General features: G+C 37.0%; 1 protein-coding gene across 1 annotated transcript; it reads left to right on the top strand.

Moving 5' to 3' along the window:
• The first annotated feature begins 17065 nt into the window (after positions 1 to 17065).
• Positions 17066 to 17805, top strand: LOC106355479. The gene is made up of 2 exons (XM_013795424.1): positions 17066 to 17300; positions 17444 to 17805. Exons 1-2 carry the CDS (start codon positions 17066 to 17068, stop codon positions 17803 to 17805), a joined length of 597 nt encoding a protein of 198 aa, XP_013650878.1.
• Positions 17806 to 23130: the final 5325 nt, after the last annotated feature.

Here is a 23130-nt window from a genome sequence, read left to right as displayed (position 1 = left end):
TCTTACTAACGAGGAACCCGGTTTTTGGAAGTAGGAGGAAGCTTTATTTTCATTTAGGATATCATTGTATTTTGGTGCTAGGAGAAACCCATTATTTGGAACTGTTTGTATTTTGGAACTACGATTAACCGTTCTTATTGGTATATCCGGTCGTTTGTTGAAAACTCATGATTATAAGTGTCATAACGAAGGTTGTTGAAAACTCATTATATAAGTGTGATATAGGGTTTGGTGTTTTCGGTTTTCGTTTTACGGATCAAGGTTTAGGGTTTAGACTTAAGGTTTTAGGGTTTAGGGTTAGCAAACCTGAGGAAAACAAAGAAAAGAGTTTACACTACCTACATTTAATTGACTTCTATCTAAACGCACTTTATAATTTTTTTTGAAGTTGACAGCTGAAATTTACAAGGTAGTGGGACCTCCATACGTGTAATTTAATGAAGCCAAATTTTGTGTTTCCTTATTAGGCAACAAAATGTTCCAATCTCTAGGGTGAGTTTAGTGGTTATGTCATGCCTATACGATGCCATCTACTTTCATGTACTGCGGTTAGGTTTTGAATATTGGTTGGACAATTACTTTTGTATTAAAGTCAGACAACTGCTAGTTAAAATTCCTCTATATAAGTAAATGTTTTAAATCTTCAATAAAGTCACTGGACATCAAAAACCCTTCCTTTCAATCAAAAATTAAAAATATGCCTAAGCCACAAATCACAAATCTTCCAAACGAAATAATGTCCAAAATTATTGAGCATCTTGGAAAGGAATCAGCATGGTACCTTGGACCTTTCTTGCGGACTGGGAAACGTGGGTACGAACTTTTCCATCAACCATCCATCTTAAAGAGGTGCAACGTGACTCCTATTGTAGACGAAACTCCTTCTGCAATCGAGTTTTTTGGTAATTTTCGAACCTTCTTCCTAAAGTGCGTTGGGGTTGGGAACGTAGAAGCGATATACTATGAAGGTCTCCATCGGGCAACTTCTTTAGGGGTTGAGGAGGGAATCAAAGTCTTGGAGGCAAATGCTCCGAAGCATGGATTATCAACCCTAGCTGTTGGGATATTCTACGTATGTCTTGGTAAAGAAATGGAAGCCACCAATGTGTTCGAGGAGTTCGGAGGAAATCATAATCTTGACCTTAAATCGAACGCCATATTTGAGATGGGAGCTAAGTTACAGTCGAGATTGTGGTCGTTCCATCTCCCATTATCCAACAAATACGAGAAAACCTTCAAATTTCCAGAAGATGACTTTCTCGCCTCTCCTTCATGTCTATATCGCCATGCACACACCATGGATTTAGAAGGAAGCTGCAACAACTGCCGGCTATTTTTGGTATGTCTCAATATTTTAAAACTGTTGTAAATGGACCACTTAACCAGCAGGTCCTATTATATATGTTTAATATTTAAAAGTGGACATGTACTTTCATGTTATCTTTTAGAGCAAATTCCTAAATAGATATAGCTCAATCTTTAAGCTCTATGCTCCGTTTAATGTTACCAAAGTTTTCTTGTTTACTATCTTCCCGGAATATTCCCGCACACCTTGTTCGAAATGTCGTACACTACTATTGAAAATAGGATAAAGTCAGGTGCAATTACTACAAAATAAGGTTCAGGTAATTACGAAGAGAAATTGTACGCGTGGGTCTAATATAAAGTTTACACCTATGTTTGTAATAACGTACACCAAGTTCTTAGTGACGTACACCTTGTTTGTTAAGGCGTACACAAAGTTGATAATGACATTCAATAAGTTCTACAACTCGTACTCTTATGTTAAAGAAAAACAATCACTACAATCTTCCGAGAAGCTGGCTTTACAACATGTGTGAAATTTTGAGACATAACCAATGAAGCCAGCAGTTCTTGCACAACTCTTCTTCATGTACAGTGTTAGAATGGCCTAGAAAGTCACCCCGTGGAAATTTTAGGGTCCTACCATATGTGTTTAAAAATGGCGCATGGAACGACAACAATCTCGTCTCTAGCTCATCTCCAATCTCAAATAATGCCTCAGATTTAAGGTCAACGCCATTCCTTGCCAACTGCTGAAACACAGTGATTGCTTCCATCTCTTTACCAAGGCAAACGTTAAATATGCCTACAGCTAAGGTTGATATTACATGCGTACAAACATTTCACTCCAAGACATTGATTCCCTCCTCAACCCCTAAAGTTGTTGCTCGATGGAGACTTTCATAGTACACCGCGACTATGTTGCCAACATCAACGCACTTAAGGAAGATGTTTCGAAAATTACCACTTTTTCCGAGCTGGCAGGGTCTTTCGTTTACCATAGGAGTGATGTTGCACCTCTTTAAGATTGATGGAGCATGGACTAGTTCGTATCCGCGTATCCCAGCCCGCATGAAAGCTCCAAGGTACAATGTTGATTCCTCTCCAACAAGGCCGATAATGTTAGACATGATTTCATCAGGAAGATTTGGGAGTTGCGGCCTAGCCATAATATTATTGAAGTGTATTGGAAAGTGAATGTGATGTGCAATGACTGAGTTTGAGAGAGCTTTAAACAGAGTATTGATAAAAAACAAATTAAATAGGAAATAAGTACTATTAGCAGTTGATTGAGTTTATTACAAAAGTATATGTTCCACCAACAATTGAAACCTAACCCAGTACATAGTACTTAATGCTAGACCTTAAGAGGTTTTGGTTCCACAGAATTTGCTATCTTATGAGCTGAAAGGTGTACATATATTATTGAAACCATAAAGTTGGAAGGAAAATAATATTACACAGAATTTCAAGATAAGGAAACGACCGAAGTCAATAAGCTTCTAGGACTTGGTCGTAAAATGATAGGTTATTGCTGAAGTAGTACTTAAAACCGAATAAGCTAGATGTTGAGATAGTTTTTCAAAATATTTCTCAACAAAAATGATAACTTTCTAAGAATAACAGTTCTTAGAAATTTTTGTTATAAAATATAACCTAATGATCAATAACAGAGTTTCGCCTGTACACCACCTCTTGTACACGAGTGTACACCGCTCGTCTATATCAGGTCTGTACACCACACCTTGTATAACATGGTGTACATAATAACATCATGTTCGTCTATATCATGTCTGTACACCACACCTTGTATACCACGGTGTACAGAGTTTCTCCTGTACACCACCTCTTGTACAACAGGACCGTACACCAGCTCGTCCATATCACGTCTGTACACCACACCTTGTGTAACATGTCTGTGAATCAGTTATAGTTTGTAACCGACACTATTTCTTGTATATAGCAACTCTTGTACATAGTATACACTATTGATTATTACATGGTGTACATAATAACGGTGTACAGAGTTTCGCCAGCACACCACTTCTTGTACACCATGTTACATACAACATGATGTCTATATGAGGTCTGTACAGCTCACCTTGTATAACATGTCTGTAAACCACACTTTGTATATCAGGTCTGTACACCACACCTTGTACGTTAATAAAAATACAGAAGAACGTTGATTGTAAACATCAACATTATTTTGAGGGACAATAACAGCAATGACAACAAAAGACTTTAACAATTTAGCAGCCTGATATCATAGGTATTAGCGTGAGTCAACATCACCCTACATACATAATTCCTCCTACATACATAATTCCTTTAACAGCCTGATATCTTCACGCATTTCCTTCAACTCATCTTCCATCTTCATTCGGCTGTTTGAATCCTCAGCAACTTCCTTCTTTAACTCCATCAGCTCTTCTTCAATAGCATCAAAACAGCGTTGGCGACTGTGTAACCCATCATCCTGGAGGATATAAGATAATGATCCTCATGTCAAAACTCAAATTTCTCACCTCGATACATAATTCCATAAGAAGTTACGATTATAAACTACATTTCTCACCTCGATAAATAATTCCTTATAGAAGTTTTATATCTTCATGCATTTTCTTCATCTCATCTTCCACATTCATTCGTCTGCTGGCCTCCTCAGCAACTTTCTTCTTTAAATCCTCCAGCTCTTCTTTAATAGCATGAAAACATGGATGCCGACTGTGTAACCCATCATCCTAAAGGATAGAATATAGCGATCCTCATGTTTTAACTCAAAATATTGAATTTATTTACGAGTATGAACTTCATTACTCACCTCATATGCATTCGTAGTAACTCTTCTCTTTGTCGTCGGTTGCCAATGTAATAGGACCACCACACACACAGGTTTTCGGTATGCGATGGTTAGCAAAGAGAACCATCTCACGCTGATCATAATCCCTTTTCCATTGCTTCACATCTACATAGTAAGGATCCGTCATCTGCTGAAAATATTGGATCAGTGTATTTTGGAGAAAACAGAGCTATTTGCTGTGAATACAAAACATCTCAGTTCAATCTCCTTATATAGGGAAACCACTCTGACTTTTACATTCCCCAACGGTAATACTTTTTTTCAATTAAATCTCTCCTAACGGCTACTTTTTTTGCATCTCAGTTCCGAGACTATGTTTATTCTATCCTAACGGTTATATTGGTGTTCGAATCGTAACAAATGGGTCATCATTAAAATTCAAAAGGAAACAAAATATTTAATTAATATAATCTCCATACGTTTAAGATTTAACGAGGTTTGGTGGTTGAAATAAATGAATGTTGTTTGGTTGGTGATGAATCAATGTTTGGGGGTTGGAGTGTCAAATTGAACATTTAAACTCACATCTACACAACGACCGTGTTTAAAACTGGTCCTTCCTTTGTAATCGTCACCGCAAATTTTTAGAATGACGGATCCAAGCTACAGCGACGATAAAAGAGCGAATAGGTGTATCGACTTGCTTTACGCCGTTACCGACTCTGACTATGGAATTCCGCGTCGCTGTCCATGCGGTGGCCAGATTGTCATACAGATCTGTAACGCACAAGCATACATTGGAAAGAAATACTTCATTTGCAAAGACTTTGAGGTTAGAAACATATAACATATTGTTTATCAGTGTGAGAAATTTGATTATTTCACTCTAATTTGCAGGGTGACGGCTTGCACAGAAAGAAAGAATGGGATGACGCTATTGCAGAGGAAACCGAGATGCTAAAGAAGAAAGTTGAAGGCCACGAACGCAGAATTCAAAGATTAAATTCGATGGAAAATCGTATTAAAATACTAGAAGAAGACGAGAAGAATAACGCTGCTGAGATTGACGAGATTAAGTATTTTCTTAAAAACCGTTACCCCAATAATTTCTACTAGCTGTTGTTGTGCGGTTTAAATATTTAAGTGTACGGCTACAAGACATTTCTACGATGGGTGTACGGTTATCCTTTAAATAAAACGTTTCTACTAATATAACGACATTTCTGACAGAGTTAAACATTTAACCTTTTAGTTGTCAGTAAAAAGTTGGGGAATAGAGATGGTATGCAGCTTATTAATGTAAGTGTATGTATATGACCTGTGCAATGAATTATTATTACAATGCTAATTATATACAAGATAGTCAATACGAAATTGTGTTTCAATATGTAAAATAGATTACATAACGAGTGGGTCATGTATAATAGATTACGTTCTTCTAAAATATTCCGTTCTTGCAATATAGATTACGTTCTTGTTAAAAAGATTACGTTCTTCCACACTTTATTTTACAATGTAGAAAATTTCTTCCACACTTTTGACAAAACATAGATATTGAGTTCAGACAAATAATAGAAACACGCCTTCAATAATAATACACTCGGGAAATATTTTCGAAAGTAGATAGGTAGAATCAAGTTACTTCTACTTCATATGGCCTCGTTTGCAACCCGATAATCGCCAACGAACTCCTCGTAGCAGTCCATTGCATACTGCTCGCGAATTTTATCCACAACTCTGTCTGTTATCAAACTCATCACTTCTTTCCCATCACCATTACATTGCATCTCCATAAACTTAGAGGCGCAAGGCGCACAATCACCACCCCTCTTGTTGTGATAGATGCCTTCAACCCGATTCCACGAGTAAAAGCGCACTCCTTCACTGATTTGGTACACTGTATACCCGACATACTGCTCAAGTATGTATGGTAAGAACTTCACAATAGGAGTCATCTATACATCAACATGTGCTTCAGTTGGATTCTCAGTGATGAACGAATCAAGGATGGTCACGTTAGAAGTCCGCAGGTTAATACAAAGACCAACCCAATGATTCATCCCCCAATTCATTGGAGCGTACACCATGTCGACATCGCGGCCAAGTTCTAACTTAAGGTTTTTGCCCCTACTCTTTCCTGTAATATAAGATACTATGTTTGTGCCCCAATCAAAATCCAACTTATCCTCAGCTTCGTTGAAAGCGGGCCATTTCGAGGTAGTGATCTTTGTGAAGTACGGATCAAACATTACTATCCTTTCTTTCTGCAGAAAACTCCCACGACGCCTCCACAACATTTGCATTATCACATGCATGTGCTGTGTTACATTATTAGCAGCAAAAAATAATGAGACAAACATAAACTTTGCGAAGTTTGAAAAAATATTCGTACCTCATCCGACAGCCATTTCCCGGGTGTAGCTATGTCAAGGAAGAAAGAATTCGTGACTATGTGAGAGGTCTTGATTTCGAACTGCCTGCAAAATTAAAACAACGGGAAGACTATTTTCAATCAGCCTGAACAAGATGTCTATATGTTTGTAACAGTAAATTACATCCCAAACTTACTGTACGAGGTTTTCCGTGAGAATATCGCTAAACTTCTTAAAAATAGCACGACTTGTCTTGGGTAGAGGCCTATACTCAGTCTTCTTCTCGCTCATGAACAACCCTTTTAACCTTGCATCTGGGGTGTACACTTCACGAATTTTCTGTGATTTTTTTCGCAGACGTTTACCCCCACTCTCCACTGAATTGTCGTCCTCATCCGTGTCCGGACCAGGCAAGGTTTCTACAGCAAGAGGGTGTTTCTCTTGCAACGGGGTATTAATGGAGATGTTTTCTTGACAACTTTCATAGTTCTCATCCTCCTCAACTGGGGATCTTTCGTTTCCAACGGCCACCGAATCATGTGTTGCGCCCTCTGTAACAGCTGCTGACTGAGTTTTTGTAGCACTTACGTCTCTGGAAAGAGTTTCCACATCAACTGACGGTGGAGTCTCACTGGCAAGTGCTATTTTGCCCGAGGTGTAGGCATGAGGGTTTGTTTCTTCCCACGTGACCGTCACAGATTTTTCATCGCCGAAGCGCTTGGTTGGACTCAAATCACTTATACAGGGGGGTTCGTCTATAACACTCTGTAAGAAGCGTTAACATACAAAAATATCATCAAAATATTGAAACGCTGATATGCTAGCAAAGTAGAAACTAACTACAAACTACCAAATTAGAAACTAACTATAAAGAGGTTGAGTCACCTTGGTTGGTGACACATAGGACTGTGGACGAACAAATATAAGAGGATTATAAATAGTGACCGTTGTGACGGGGTTTTCTGCATTCGATTCATCCGGTACAGCATATGGTGCACGTGGTTCCTGTATGAAAACCGTTCACCCCTTTTCAGAAATGTACACTAAACTTACAACAACATTTGGAGAAACCAATACTCTCTCACTTAACCTGATAGTAGACATGTTCATCGAAAGGTGGAGTACGGTCATGGGCACAGTCGTTATCGTCTCGAGACTCCTTGTTGAAGTACGGAGGGGTGCGTCCTATATTTCCATGAGAATTCTCTTGGGGTTAGAACACAGAACAAATAAGAATATTTAAATTTTGGGCGTGGCTTAGTTGGGTGTACCTCTAAGCGGTCTGCAGAGCGTTGTGGATAGAAATGTATTTTCGTTGTCGGCTTAGTAACAGTTGAATTTGTTCTCATTGACTTGCGAGGTGGCCGCTGCGCTTGGATACCATCGGTTTTCGGAGAATCATCATCCGCTTTCCTTTTCCGTGTGTTGTGGAAGTTAGGAGGGGACACACCTAAGTGAGAGCATATATTTCTCTCCATAGTTTCTAAACGCTCGTAGATCCCTCTGGCCACGTTTTGAAGCTGCTCTGAAAGCCACAGTTTCAAATATTTGTCTGGAGAACTTCCTGATTGATTAGGGACCTCGAGTTCGTTATGTTCGGATGATGTTACGTCTTCAACAACAACGACCGCAGGTTTACGCGGACGTAAATTACGCTGGATGATGGGTACAACTTCAGGTTTTTCTTCCGGTGGAAGAGGGGCATTTTCGGGTTGTTTCCCTCAACCACGAAAAGACTTCTCTCCACCTATGAAATCTTCAGTAGTAAATGTATGGCCAGAACTAAGGCGGTGTACCAAACGATTTACTTGCAAGTCTTCGACCTCGTCCAACCACATGTGGCGCTCCGCTTCTGGGATGAGGCTGAAGTGTACGGTAACCTAGGAAGCGAGATAGAACATATCAATGAATATATGTTCCAGATGGCAGAAACGTTGGAAAAAAATGAGAGAGAAGTAGCTTACATCTGGTTCTGCTTCGACAGCGAGAATGTCTTTTGTGTTGAGGATAATCACAGTGGTCGCACAAGCCGAAGGGTACTCCAAAAAAGTTGCTGTGCTGGGTGCATCAGGAATTCTAGCCAAGAGATGAGGCACGGCTTCGAAAGCAAGCAACTGGAGAGCTAGGGGAAAACCATAGCACGCGGTTGTCTGTTGAGATAACCGGATCCGCAGTTCGTGCAGCGGGTCAGGGATGTCTTTACTGACAGGGGGACGCAAAAAACGAGATAGGGTGTATAGAAACGAGAGTCGACCCCATGGATAGTCCAAGAACGATGGTACGTCAGTGAGCTTTTCGACATACTTGGGGGTGCGCTTCTGGTTTTTGTTAGTACAACAAAGAACCCCGTCCACCAACGCTATGAAAGCCAAAGGAAGTCGTTTCCAACCCGCAAGAAATGGATTGCGTAGCATCTCAAGAACCTTAGCTACGGTTATATCACCCACCGTTGTATCAAAAGGTTTTTGCCACATAACACTACCTGCAGCCTCCTCAGAGTCTGAATCTTCAACGTCGAATGCGCCGCAGTTCAAGCCAGTTATCGAGTGAAACTCATCCAGGGTGAAACGAAGAGGATGAGTTGCGAAGGTGTACCAAAGTTCTTATTTTCGTGCCGTAATAAGTTGACGGTAGAGGAGGCTTCCAATCAGCTTAGTTGAGTTGTGGCAACGAGCAGCAGGTAGGTGAAACAATCTGCCAAACTGAGAGCGGAGTAAAATGTCCATGTCCGTCGAACCAGCCAGAGCAGACGCAACAGCACCAATGACATTGGCCTTGGAGTATATGTTAAGCCGCAAAGCAGTTGGGAAATAGCCCGGATCAAACAGTCTCGTAGGAAATTGCATAGATGAATCGTCATGTACGGCATTGACCGTCGGAGATGTCGGTGCCGTGGAGTCTATGGAGGAGGCCCTTTTATCTTCGTCCGAGTCGGAAACTACACAAGAAGATGATTGGTCATTTAAACATAAAATTTTTTGGTGAATGCTTGTTTACAGGGATCTAAAACTAACATCGACCCTGAATAAACTATGTATTCCAGTGGTAACATGCAAAATCTGACGGAGACCAGAGTCCAGTTCTGAAAAGGAGAAACATATAAAACCGTTCGCAGTACCTGGGTATCTGTTGGCCTTCCGCGGCCGGGCCTGCTCGCGGGGTGTGGGTGTGGATCTTCGACGGCGACGAGCGGAACTCCCTGCGGCGTTCGTCTGGGAAACCATAGCAATGAAAATCAAAGCCGATGCTGAGCTGCTGCAGTGAATCGGAACCGAAGGCTACTAAAGTCGTCACGAGAGCTCGGAAGGAGACAAGACTTTCCGACTTTTAGGTTTAGCAGAATAATTCGATGGAGAGAGAGAGAATGGGAGAGGAGAAGAAAGCTGTTTAATTATTGCGGTGGTTTGCGGGTGAAAAGTAACTCGACGCGTCTGTCTTGGGAATTGCGACAGTCTCTCTCACGTGAGAAGGCTTCGGTGGCAAGGTCGCAATTTATGAGACAAATGAGGGTGTGATGCGTCTTTGCTGGATGAGTTGTATAGGGTCGAAAATGAACGCGTCCCAAACCGAAAATAAAAACTAAAGCAGACCCAAAGCCCAAAATAAAAACTTCCCTGCGATCCACTTTGCCAGTATTTTCGAGTATTTTCTTTTAATTTCCTGATACAACTCAACCTTTTATTATCTTTATTACAACTTATTATGCTAGCATAACTTTTAATTTTGATGTTATTGTCGTACATGACTATGTGTAAATACGATAAATATGTATTTGTATGTATAAGACAAAATATATAAATAATTAAACATATTTTTCCAATTAAAAATAAAATAGTTGTATAAAAATCTAAAAGAAATAAAATAATTAATTTTCTTTTTAAAAGTGTAAATAAAATAAAAACGTAAAATAAATCTTATATTTTCTTATAATTAACTAACTTTACTTTTTAATAATTTTGTGTTAAAAAAACCAAAATTAACTTTAAATATTTCACCTGATATGTATGATTGTGATATGTGTCAATTAAAAAGTTAGTGTCAATGAAAACTTCCATTACGTGAAAAATTAGTGTCAATGAAAACTTCCATTACCAAAATTCTTTTATATTCTTAACCAATTAAGAATTTTTTCTTTTTTTTTTAAATCGTGAATAGAGAGAATTGTAAAATTTTATTTAATAGTAATTTTTACTTCAAAAATTTAATGATAAACATGATAGTAACAATTATTCAATTAACAAGAAAAATTGTAAAAATATTAATGATATTGAAAAAAATGATTTGAAAATTGCAACTTTTTAAAATAGTTAATATTAACTGGAAATAGTTATTTTTTTGAAATTTATTTTTTAAATCCTAGCAAAATATAATAGTAAAAGATTATGTAATATTAATTTCTTTTTCTAAAATCCTACAAAATTGTAAAAAAATATTTGATAGTTGTTTTCATTTTTTTTATAAAAAAATCCTAAACAAAAGAAATTTGTGTAATATTTTTAAGTCCTAACCATATGAGAATTGTAAAATTTTATTTGATATTATTTTTTAGAGAGTGTTTGATGATGAACATGATACTAAAAATTATTTAATTAACAAAAGAAGTGTAAAATTAGTATTGATACGAATTGTAAAAATACAAGTTTAAAAATATATATTAATAACTAAAAATAATTATTTGACAGAAATATATTTTTTTCTGAAATTCTAAAGAGAAGATAATTGTAATAGGTAATATGACAATAATTTATCTTTTCTAAAATCTTAAACAAAATTTTAAATAGAGTATTTAATATTTTTTTTATTTTTTTATTGTAAGTAAAAAGGAGATTTATAAAATAGAATGTTTTCCTTTTTTAAAAAATCCTGGCAAAATAACATTTTAGATACTTATTTAATAAAAAAAACATTAAATGAGAACATAATAACATGTATAATGTCGTCATTGATTCGATTGGTGTTTTTAACTTTTATTTCTTTTTACTTTTCATTTTTTATTTCGGATTGTGTTCAGTTTAAATGTTTATGTATATTATTTTCTCTAATCCTGAGTATAAAGTTTATAACAACTCATCTATGCACCATGATTATAAAATAAAAATTATTAACTTGAAATTATGCGTGAAAATGAGTTTAAATTATAAAATAAATCTCAAACAATATATGCAAAAAACAATCATAATATTATAAAAAATGATTTATTATTTTATGGTTTTTATTAAATTAAAACATCAAACAAAAACCCGTTACAACACAACGGGCTCATATCTTGTATTTAATAAAACTTGGATATAAAATATTAATATAACATTTAGTAACTTGAACCCCAAATTAATAAATTTGGTGTCGTAACCAAAATTGAAGCAAATACAATTTATGAAACAATTACTAACTCCATAAATTAGGTCAATGACCAATTGTTGGCATAGAACTGATGAAAATGCCTTCCATAGTTGTTAACAAGGTTTTAAAAATCATTCTAGGCGGAAAATCGATTGGTTATATCCAAAACAATTTTCTTAAAATCTTATTAATTAATCTGTTCAAACTTTAAGTTGTCCTAAACCGATCCAAATTGGTATAAATCGATTTAAATTGGTAAAATCGATTTAAATTGGTAAAACTCATTCAAATCAACTAAAATAAAATTAAATTATGGCTAATTTAGTTGTATAGTTTTCATCATAATTTTTCTATAATTAGATTGTGGCTTTAAGAGTTGGTATAGAGATATACTAGAGTTTTGACCCGCATGACTGTGCGGATGTTTGTTTTTGCTTTTTAGATATATATATATATATATATATATATATATATATATATATATATATATATATATATATATATATTTGTTTTCTATAATCAGTAGAATACATTTTTAACATTTGTCATATATTTAAACGTTTTATCAATTCTTAAAACACAACAATTTGATAGTTTTATATAATTGGAATTTGTTATTGAAATTTTATTTTTGATACGAGAATTATGGCTAGTATAAGAGGAATAATTAGGACTATTAAATATGGATTGGAATATATGTATTAATAAAATCAGGCAGACGTTAAATTCATCTAGCTATAAAGTTTTGATTTTAGAAAATTATGTAGTTATTGAATATTGTAATATTATAAAATTGTAAAGTTATTAAATTGAGGAGGGTATTATTCAATCATGTATTTTTATAGATTTTAAATCTAAATACAATTCACTGTTATTCGAATGATGATTTTAAATTCTATTTTAAAATCTATTGCTATTTAATGAATGATTTAAATCCAGTTTTAAAATCTAATATTATTCAACTTTCAAAGATTTTAAAATTCTTTGTATTTTAGATTCGTTTCAATCATTTCTTATGGAGTCTCAATGGTAAATGACTGAACTCAAAATCAAAGACATACTGCAGAGATTTTAAAACCCATCAACTTAAACTATTTTAAAATTTTAAAATTTGATGGATTGCAAAAAATTAATAAAGTGATTTTAGATCACTGATTTAATAACAGCCCCTAAAAAGAATATTTTCTTCGAAATGAATTAGATAGGGTAGAACCGGTTTTATTAATTGTCTTGGTCCAGAATTTGACCGGGTTAATTGATAATCAAAATATGAAAATCGTATGACAAATGTAAAGTGTGTTATGTGCGACCGCGCTGGATTATGTTGCTTAAATTTTTTATAATTAGTAAATATGCAAAAAGAAATTTATTTCACTGATGAGGACTCTAGGATTTGTTTAGATTTGAGTGGCAATTTTGTAATATTTTATATGAAATCAAAGTCATTTATGTAGTGTACTTCCCTTTTAATAGATAAAATATGAGAATCGTATGACAAATGTAAAGTGAATTATGTGTGACCGCGCTGCATTATGTTGCTTAAAATTTTTATGATTAGTAAATATACAAAAAAGACATTTATTTCATTGATGAGTACTCTAGGATTGGTTTAGATTTGAGTGGCAATTTTGTAATATTCTATATGAAATCAAAGTAATTTCTGTTGTGTACTTCCCTTTTAATATATAAGATATGTTAATAAGGTTTTATTTGTAATAATTTTGTTTATTATTCTACCTAGACTCACGTATTCTATAAATTAATATTTAATAAACTAATAAACACAATAAATTAATAAATTGTATATGTCCAAGATTTTGTTAGTGTAAAATATGACATAATTCAATAATATAATAAGAAATTAATTTATAAATATATAAAATAAATATATGGTTCAAGTATAAATATAAATAATAATAATTGTATATATTATATAAATATAAATATTATATAATATAGTTTGTTTTTATTCACAGTGATATCTTTAAATTTTTAAAATTCCAAGACATATCAATGTTATTTTGTCATTTTACATTTAAAATGCATTTACATTTATGGTATATACCAAATATTTGAATGAGAACAATATAAAATTTTTATCTATAAAATTTAATCAATTCATATATCGTAAAACTAAGTATTATTCTAATTTTTACATAATACATAATTTAATAAATATATAAATTAAAAAGAAAAAAAATCTGTATAAATTAATTAAATATAAAAATTGTAACATTATTAATTTATAGAATTTTCACTCTATACATATTTTACAAGATTATGAATAGAAATGGTGGGTATTGACTATTTCCTAGAATTCTTCTCTACCTCTCTGCCCACAGATATGAACGCCACTCTTCGCTACATAAAAAATAAAGTTTCAGCGCCCAAAAACGGCATTCTTACAGCTGAACTATCGGAACAGGAAATCAAGAAAGCTCGGTTTGATATTAATCCGGATAAAGCCTCAGGCCCGGATATCATCCAACCAGTGAAAGAATTCTTTATTGATGGGAGCTTTGACCGAGACTTAACCAAACCAACATTTGCTTGATCCCAAAGAAAGAAAACCAAGAGAGATGGCTAAGTTTAGACCTATTAGCCTATGTAAGGTCAGTTACAAGATCATCTCAAAACTGTTATCTAAACCACTCAAGAGGTTTCTGCCTGACCTGATTTCAGAGATCCAATTTGCTTTTGTGGCTTGACAGTTGTTAACAGACAATATCCTACTAGCGCATGAGAGTTTTAATGCTTTCTGGACAAACACCCGAGCTAGAGAAGCTTCATATCCATCAAGATCGATATGAGTAAAGCGTATGACATGTCGAATGGAGCTTACTCGGGCCTTAATGCTACGTTTGGGGTTTGCGGAAAATTTGGTTGATCTTTTGATGTTTTGCATTACATCGGTTTCTTCTCAGGTGATCATTAATGGAGAACCCGTGGGTAAAATTACCCCCACGAGTAGAGGTGTCAACTGGGCAGGCTGGCCATAGGCTAGCCCAGTCCAATTCATTTTGGGCGGGCTATAGACGTGCCTAATTAATAAATGGTCCAACTGAACAAAAGACCAATTTATACATGGTCCAATTGGGAGAAGACCAAATGGACAATGAGAGTCCATGAGATTCCTAAAACATATTTTAATGAGTTTAACAAAAGAAAGCATAGCTTTACAATTTAACCCAAAAAACGGTTTTATCGTTAAAATAAAAAATTAACGATTTTGACAGAAAACGTAATTTCACAATTATGACGAAAAAATATATTTCATAAATTTGGCGGGAAAATGTAATTTCTCGATTTTGGCGGAAAACATAATTTCTTGGTTTCGGCAGGAAACCTAATTTTTCGGTTTTGGCAGAAAAACGCAATTTCTTAATTTTGGCGGAAAACATAATTTCTCGGATTTAGCGGGAAGACACAATTTTTTGGTTTTGGCGGGAAAACACAATTTTACGGTTTTGGCGGAAAAACGTAATTTCTCGGTTTTGGCGGGAAAACACAATTTCTTGGTTTTGGCGGGAAAACACAATTTCTCGTTTTAGCGGCAAAACACAATTTCTCGGTTTTAGCGGGAAAACACAATTTCTCGATTTTGGCAGCAAAACATAATTTCTCGGATTTTGGTGGAGAAACGCAATTTTTGGTTTTGACGGGAAAACGCAATTTCTCAGTTTTGGAGGGAAAACGCAATTTTCAGTTTTGGCGGCAAAACGCAATTTCTCGTGTTTGGCGGGAAAACGCAATTTCTCGTGTTTGGCGAGAAAAAACAATTTCTCGGTTTTGACGGAAAAATGAAATTTCTCGATTTTGACAGGAAAACATAGTTTTATAGTTTTGACAAGAAAAAAAATACTTTTATAATTTTGGAAAATAAACATAATTTCAAAATTTTAGAAATAAAATCTAAACTAATAATTGAAAAATAATTATAAATATTATTGGGTGTCCATGGGCATGCCCATTTGGACATGGTCTCTATTGGTCTTGGACATTTGTTTGGACCATTGTCCAATATGGACCACCCATTACTACCTAAAACTGAAATGGTCCAAATGGTCATGCCCAATTGGGCCCTGGACGGACCATTTGACAGCTCTACCCACGAGAGGGTTGAGGCAGGGTGATCCATTATCCCCTTTCCTCTTCATATTATGCACCAAAGCTCTGATCTCCCTCTTTAAATGAGCGGAGGAAGAGAAGCGCATTTTGGGATTACGAGTTGCCCGAGCCAGCCTCCGGATTTCACACCTCCTCTTTGCGGATGAAAGCCTTTCTTCTGCAAGGCATAAGTGAGACAGTGCAATGAAATTTTAGACATTTTGGACTCCTTTGGAAAGGCTTCGGGACAGACTTAATGCGGCTAAATCCTCCATCATCATTGGCACAGCTTGCGCCTCTGATTTTACAAGATCGCCTCGATGAATGCATTTCTTCCTAGTCGGCTAGATTACTCTCGAAAGGGGTAAAGAGGTTCAAATAAATCAGTGGCGTAAGTTGTGCCGACATTTAGTATGTCGTGCTACTTGCTTCCTCAAGACATAGTGGAGAAACTAAAAAGCGCAATCTCAAACTTTTGGTGGAGCTCGAGTCAAAATAACCGAGGTTTATATTAGATTGAATGGGACAAAATTTGTGTTCCGCATGATCAGGATGGACTCGGCTTCTTAGACTTACATGATTTTAGTGTTGCTTTATTAGGAAAATAACTTTGGAGATTGATCTAGTTCCCTAACTCCCTTTTCGCCCGATTATTGAGAGGACGATACTATAATCAATCAAGCCGTTTGAAGGATCGCAAGGTTTACTCACCTTCCTATGGTTGACGTAGTACTATGGCAGCAAAACCACTTCTAAAATCAGGCTTACAAAAAACTATCAGAGCAGGCCTCAACACATGTGTTTGGGCCGAACCTTGGATCCCATATATTGACGCTCGGCCTCCGAGACCGTCGGATCTTACTTTCAGACATCCAAAAACTCCTTGTTAATTCCTTCATTAGGCGTGATACAAGGGATTGAAATACTTACATTTTATTAGAGTACTTCCACCCCGAGAATATCCCGCTTATCCTCAAACTGCGACCGAGGAACACTTGGTCCATGGACGGGTATGCATGGACCTATACGAATTCGGGTACTTACTATGTAAAATCAGGATATAACCGTTTACACGAGACTAAAGTGTGTGACGCAGAAGTTCAGGTTGTGCAGCCAAGTATCACCGGCTTATAGAGCCATGTGTGGAACCCTTGCTCTTGGGAAGATGAGACATTTGATGTGGCAAGTTTTGACAGGATGTATTGCGACGACAAAAAGACTTGCTTATAGAAACTTGGACACTGATAGGAGCTGTCCTAGATGCGATGACCCTGAGGAAAACATTAACCATTTTCTTTTTGAATGCCCCCGCCCTACAGGTGTATGCTTTATCGGACTATCTGTCCCTTCTGAGTTACTTCCCGAGTATCTCTGTTTATCAACATGAACTTCCTTATTTGGAGGAAGAAAAACGTGGCCTATATGGAACCACTTATTTAAACCTTTCCATGGATCTTATAATACTTTTGGAAGGCATGTAATGATAAAGTTTTCAATAGAAATGATGTATCACTAGTTGACACCCTTCAGCTAGCTTCCATTGAAGCCGAATGCTGGAGAAAAGCTAACTTACCTGAGGACGGAGAGAAAAACGGGGCACATATTGCTCCTTCCGCTAACTCGACTCTCTCTGCGCACCCCCAATGCCCGACTTATCAAATCGATGCGTCATGGTTTGATAATGGCACGGTCAGTGGTCTAGGGTGGTTCTACAACGATCAAATGGGAGTCAACAGATTTGTACTTCAAGGGTGCCGGAAAAGCCTATCAGCCCTCCACGCTGAGTTGGAAGGATTCATATGGGCAATGTCATGTTTACGAGAGGTACTTTGCACCACGATTCATATGGAGACGGTTTGTTCCGACCTGGTGGCATGATTGCAAAACCTGCCGACTGACTGGCGTTTTCCTCCGGGCTAGTCTAACTACGACATATACGAGCCGGATTTTCATAGTTCAACATTGCCCGTATACCTAGGAAAATGAATTTGCATGCAGATTCTCTCGCCAAGGAGGCGAGAAGTAGCAGTGTTCTCTTTTCCCATATAGATCAGATCCATCCGGATAGAGCGTCTCTTCGGAACGACTCAAACTCGCCTACCACTTGATTTTAGAAGATGGGCGTGGCGTCGACCAAAAAAAATTATTTTTACAAGATTAATGAAGCACATCAGGCTTCCAAACCTATATGATATCAAAGCCATAGTTTTAGCTGCCATCTACATTTCGAAACGGCTTCATCAAACACTTCCCCTACTTCAACCAATGAACAAATCACCCTCAGCAATCAAACCTTGTTATCTCCGTTGAAATTCTAACCAAGAGATTATTGAATTCTTCCCGCACATTGGGGAAGGATCTTAGCATGAAGGCCTCGTTAGTCCAATGATGGACTAAAGACGTGCTTTACGAATGACCAGTTCACCTAAACACTATCCCAACTATTTTTGCTTCATCTCCTTAAACCAGTTCCATTTTCTGGCATGCCGGTTGGGGAACCTAAACACTTTTGTATTAAATTATGTTGTTTCGAAGTTTCATTTGTCTGTTTCTGCTACTCACAAAAATTGTTGTCTTGCACTCATTGTTTGATTAATAAAACCCACAAATTGCCTTTCTCATAATTAACTCTACGCTCAAAACCTTGAAAATCATATACTCCGATGTTTGGAGTTCCCCAATCCCATCTCAAGAAAACCACGAATATTACACCCGCTATTTTTGGCTGTATCCACTTCAAAAAATCACAGGTTCGTGAGACATCCATCACGGGTTGAGAAGCAGTTTCAGACACAAATAACGATATACTCCGATAATGGTGGCGATATTATTGAGCTCTGGTCCTTCCTAACAGAACAAGGCATTGCTCATCTTGCAACACCTCCACACACTCCCGAGCACAATGGTCTTGCAAAGAGTAAACACATACATGTTGTTGAAACTGGTATGACACTGCTATCACAAGCGTCTGTACCAATCAGTTTCTAGACTTATGATTTGGCCACAACAATCAATCTCATCAATAGATTACCAATGCCGATGCTATTAATGGAGACTCCGTACCAAAATCTGTTCAACAACCGCCTAACTATCATAATCTCAAGATATTAAGATGTATATACTTCCCATGTCTTCGTCCCTACAACTAACATAAGCTAGAAAACAAATCAAAACCATGTGTGTTTCTTGGATATTTACTTATTCAAAATGCCTACCTATCCATGAATAATTTTGCAAACCGACTATATGTCTTACGACATGTTTAGTTTGACGAAACCAGACTCCTTTTTTGGAAAAATACAACTTAATCCTCACGGATTTTAAACTCTGAGAAAGAAGCATCATGGAATCTGACTATCTCACCTCATCCTCATAAAGTTCAGTCTCCGTTAGCACCTCAATCCATGGTGCCCCTGAGATAAATTCTTCACATGTTGACACATCCGGTGACGACAAAAAGACAAATAATGGGAAGGAGTTAAAAGATATGACCACCACTACTACTGACAAACAATAACCCATGTGCTATTCCTCCAAACCCTATTTCTTTATTAATTATCTAATACTGATCCAGTCAAGCCGTTTCAATTATACCAACGACCCAAAACAAATTCCAAAAAAATACCAATCCAGCCCAACAAACAATTTCATCATCATCAACCTCTCAAAAGAAACATAACAACAATAAAACCCATAACCGCACAATATCCATAAACCAGAACTAACGACCATAAATCAAGCCTTCCGAGATGGAAAAATGCATGTTCGGAGGAATTTAAAGCTAAAATACAAAACAAAACATGAGATTTGGTTCATCCTTCACCAAATCAAAATGTGGTGGGCTGTTATTAATATTAACTACGGAATTGTTATTTGATGGTACACTTGACATTTACAAAACAAGACTTGTGGCATGTGGTGAAAATTAACAATACGAGGTTGATTTTTATGAGACTTTCAGTCATGTTATAAAAGCAACCAAAATAAGAACCGTACCCATAGTTGCAGAAAGCAAGGGTTTGCCACTCAGATAACTTGATTTAAATCATATTTTCTTACAAGCAAAACTCACGGGGGAGGTCTACATGTCTTAACCTCTAGGTTTTGTTGACAAGAACCATTAACACTATGTTTGTCGTCTGACCAAAGCGATCTACGGCTTGAAACAGTCGCCGCAAGCCTGGTACCAAGAGTCAAAGCAATACTTGTTCTCTGCTGGATTTCAGAACTACAAGGCAAGTGCATCATTATTCTTTCTCTCGCACAACTCTGACATCGTCTACCTCCTTGTCTATATCAACGACATAATAGCCACTATTAGTAACATCGAGTTGATCTACAACATCATCACCTCCCTCAGTGACAAATTCTCTATAAACGATCTTGGTGATTTGCATTAATATTTTGGAAAAGAAAATGCATGAACAAACAAAGGACTTCACCTAATACAAGGAAATACATTATTGATCTGTTCACAAGAACAAATATGATTGATGCAAAACCAGTCACGACATCGCTGGCAACCACTCCAACGCTCAGTCTTTCACCAGTGAGCTATTACATGATGCAACAATGTATATGGCTGTCATCGGCAGCCTTCAATATACTGCATGCACACACTCGGATATATCATATGTTGTGGACCGTCTGTCCCAGTTTATGTATAAACCGACGGCGGATCACTAGACATCAGCAAAATGTGTTCTTTGGCACTTAGCATGAACAACAACACATGACATTTCTCCTAAGACGGCAAATATATTTTCTCTATATGCATATTCCGACGCGGATTGGGTCGGTGCACTACAAGAAAACAACGGTATTCTGACGGACATTCCGACGAAAAATGAAATCCTCGGAATATCCCGAGGAATTTCCGAAGAAATTCCGAGGAAACACAAAATTTGGTTTCCTCGGAATTTCCTCGGAATATACCGATGGAATTCCGAGGAAATATTAATCCGTCGGAATATTCTTATGGAATACCGAGGAAAATGTATTCCTCGGAAAAAACCGATGAATTCCGATGATATATTATAGCCGTTAGAGAGTCGTTGGGGGATTTTAAAAATTCCGAGGAAATTCCGACGAACTAGCCGTTGGCGTTGGAATTCCGTCGGAATTTCCTCGGGCTGTCGGTAGGATTTCAACTATAAATACAAGCACCCCTCTTCCTCTTCATTCACTCCATATCTTCATCCTCCCTCTTACTCTCTTTACACACGAATTTGATTCATAAAACACATGTCTTCTTCAAATTATTTTCGTTCTTGGATCGATCGACCTCATTTGGATCCGAACACGAGATTGCTTACGGAAGAATACCAACGAGGTATAACCGAATTCATGGGGTTAGTTCACCGACAACCGGAAGCAAAAACAGGTATGTTAAGATGTCCTTGCTCTAATTGTAAAAATAGAAAGGTTATTAAAGAGTGGGATGTTTGGACTCATCTATATTTGAGTGGGTTTACACGAAGTTACAAAATTTCGTATCATCATGGGGAAACTGATTATGAACATGGTAGTACTAGCGAACCTCAGCCAGCGGTTAGATTAGAAGAACCAATTAGAACGGATGTAGATTATGGTGTAGGTACTGAGCAGATGGTAAATGATCATTTTAGAGGGGAAGATTTACCCAATGCACAAGCTAGGAGATTTTATGATATGTTGGATACTGGAAAGCAACCATTGTACGAAGGTTGCAGAGATGGTCATTCAGCTTTATCATCTGCTACAAGATTGATGGGGATTAAAACAAATTATAATTTGGCTGAAGACTGTGTTGATGCGATTGCTGATTTTGTAAAAAGTATTCTACCCGAGGATAATGTAGCTCCTGGTTCATACTACGAGGTTCAGAAACTCGTAGCTGGTCTTGGTTTATCGTATCAGGTAATAGATGTATGCAGCGACAACTGCATGATTTATTGGAGGGCGGATTAACAGCGGGTTACATGCAAATTTTGTGGAAAGCCTCGTTATAAAGATACGAGTGGAAGAGTTCCAGTGCCATATAAAAGGATGTGGTATTTACTTTTGACGGAAAGGTTGCAGAGGTTGTATATGCCTGAACGCACAGTGCAACCAATGAGATGGCATGCGGAGCACTCAACAGATGGTGAGATCAGACATCCTTCAGATGCAAAAGCGTGGAAGCATTTCCAATCAAAGTATCCCGACTTTGCGTATGAGAGAAGAAATGTCTACCTTGGATTATGTACTGATGGTTTCAGCCCGTTTGGCAAGAGTGGAAGACAGTATTCTCTATGGCCCGTCATTCTTACACCATACAACCTACCCCCAAACTTATGCTTGCGACCAGAGTTTTTGTTTCTCTCGATTCTCGTTCCCGGACCAGAGCATCCTAAGAGATCACTTGATGTGTTTCTTCAGCCACTAATATATGAGTTCCAACAACTATGGGCTCAAGGTGCTGAAACATACTATGTTTCGTGTAAAGAAAACTTTCAAATGCGGACAGTACTAATGTGGACAATAAGTGATTTTCCAGCATATGGTATGTTATTTGGATAGACAACGCATAGAAGGCTATCATGTCCATATTGTCAAGATAACACTGATGCTTTCCAACTAAAACACGGAAGGAAAACGTGTTGGTTTGACTGTCACAGGAGATTCCTACCACCTGATCATCCATATCGTAGGAGTAGGAATTTGTTTACGAAGAACAAGAGGGTGTTTGACAGTCCACCTCCGGAAATTTGTGGGAAAGATTTGAAGACACAACTAAGAGATTTTGGTGCAGAAAGGACGCCAGACGTCGGTGGACATGAGCGTTTTCCGGTAGATGATGTTGGAGACCTGCATAACTGGCACAAAAAAAGTATTTTCTGGGATCTGCCATACTGGGAGGATTATCTGCTAAGGCATGATTTAGATGTCATGCATATTGAGAAGAACTTTTTTGACAATCTCATGAACACGATCCTTAATGTTCAAGGTAAAACAAAGGATAATTTGAAGTCAAGACTGGATTTAGTCGATATATGTGCTCGTTCAGAACTTCATGTTGATGAGAATGGTAGGGCTCCTTTTCCCATATACCGACTTGATGCAGAGGGAAAAGATGCGTTCTTTGATTGAATTTCAAACGATGTGGAATTTCCAGACGGTTACCCATCTAATTTGCGTAACTGTATCGACAGAAAGGAAGGAAATTTTGCTGGCTTGAAAAGC

The sequence above is a fragment of the Brassica napus genome, chromosome C3 (genome assembly GCF_020379485.1).
Source record: "Brassica napus cultivar Da-Ae chromosome C3, Da-Ae, whole genome shotgun sequence".
Taxonomy (NCBI): domain Eukaryota; kingdom Viridiplantae; phylum Streptophyta; class Magnoliopsida; order Brassicales; family Brassicaceae; genus Brassica; species Brassica napus.
Note: the sequence above shows the minus strand (reverse complement) of the source record. Positions and strands in the feature narration are given on the sequence as shown.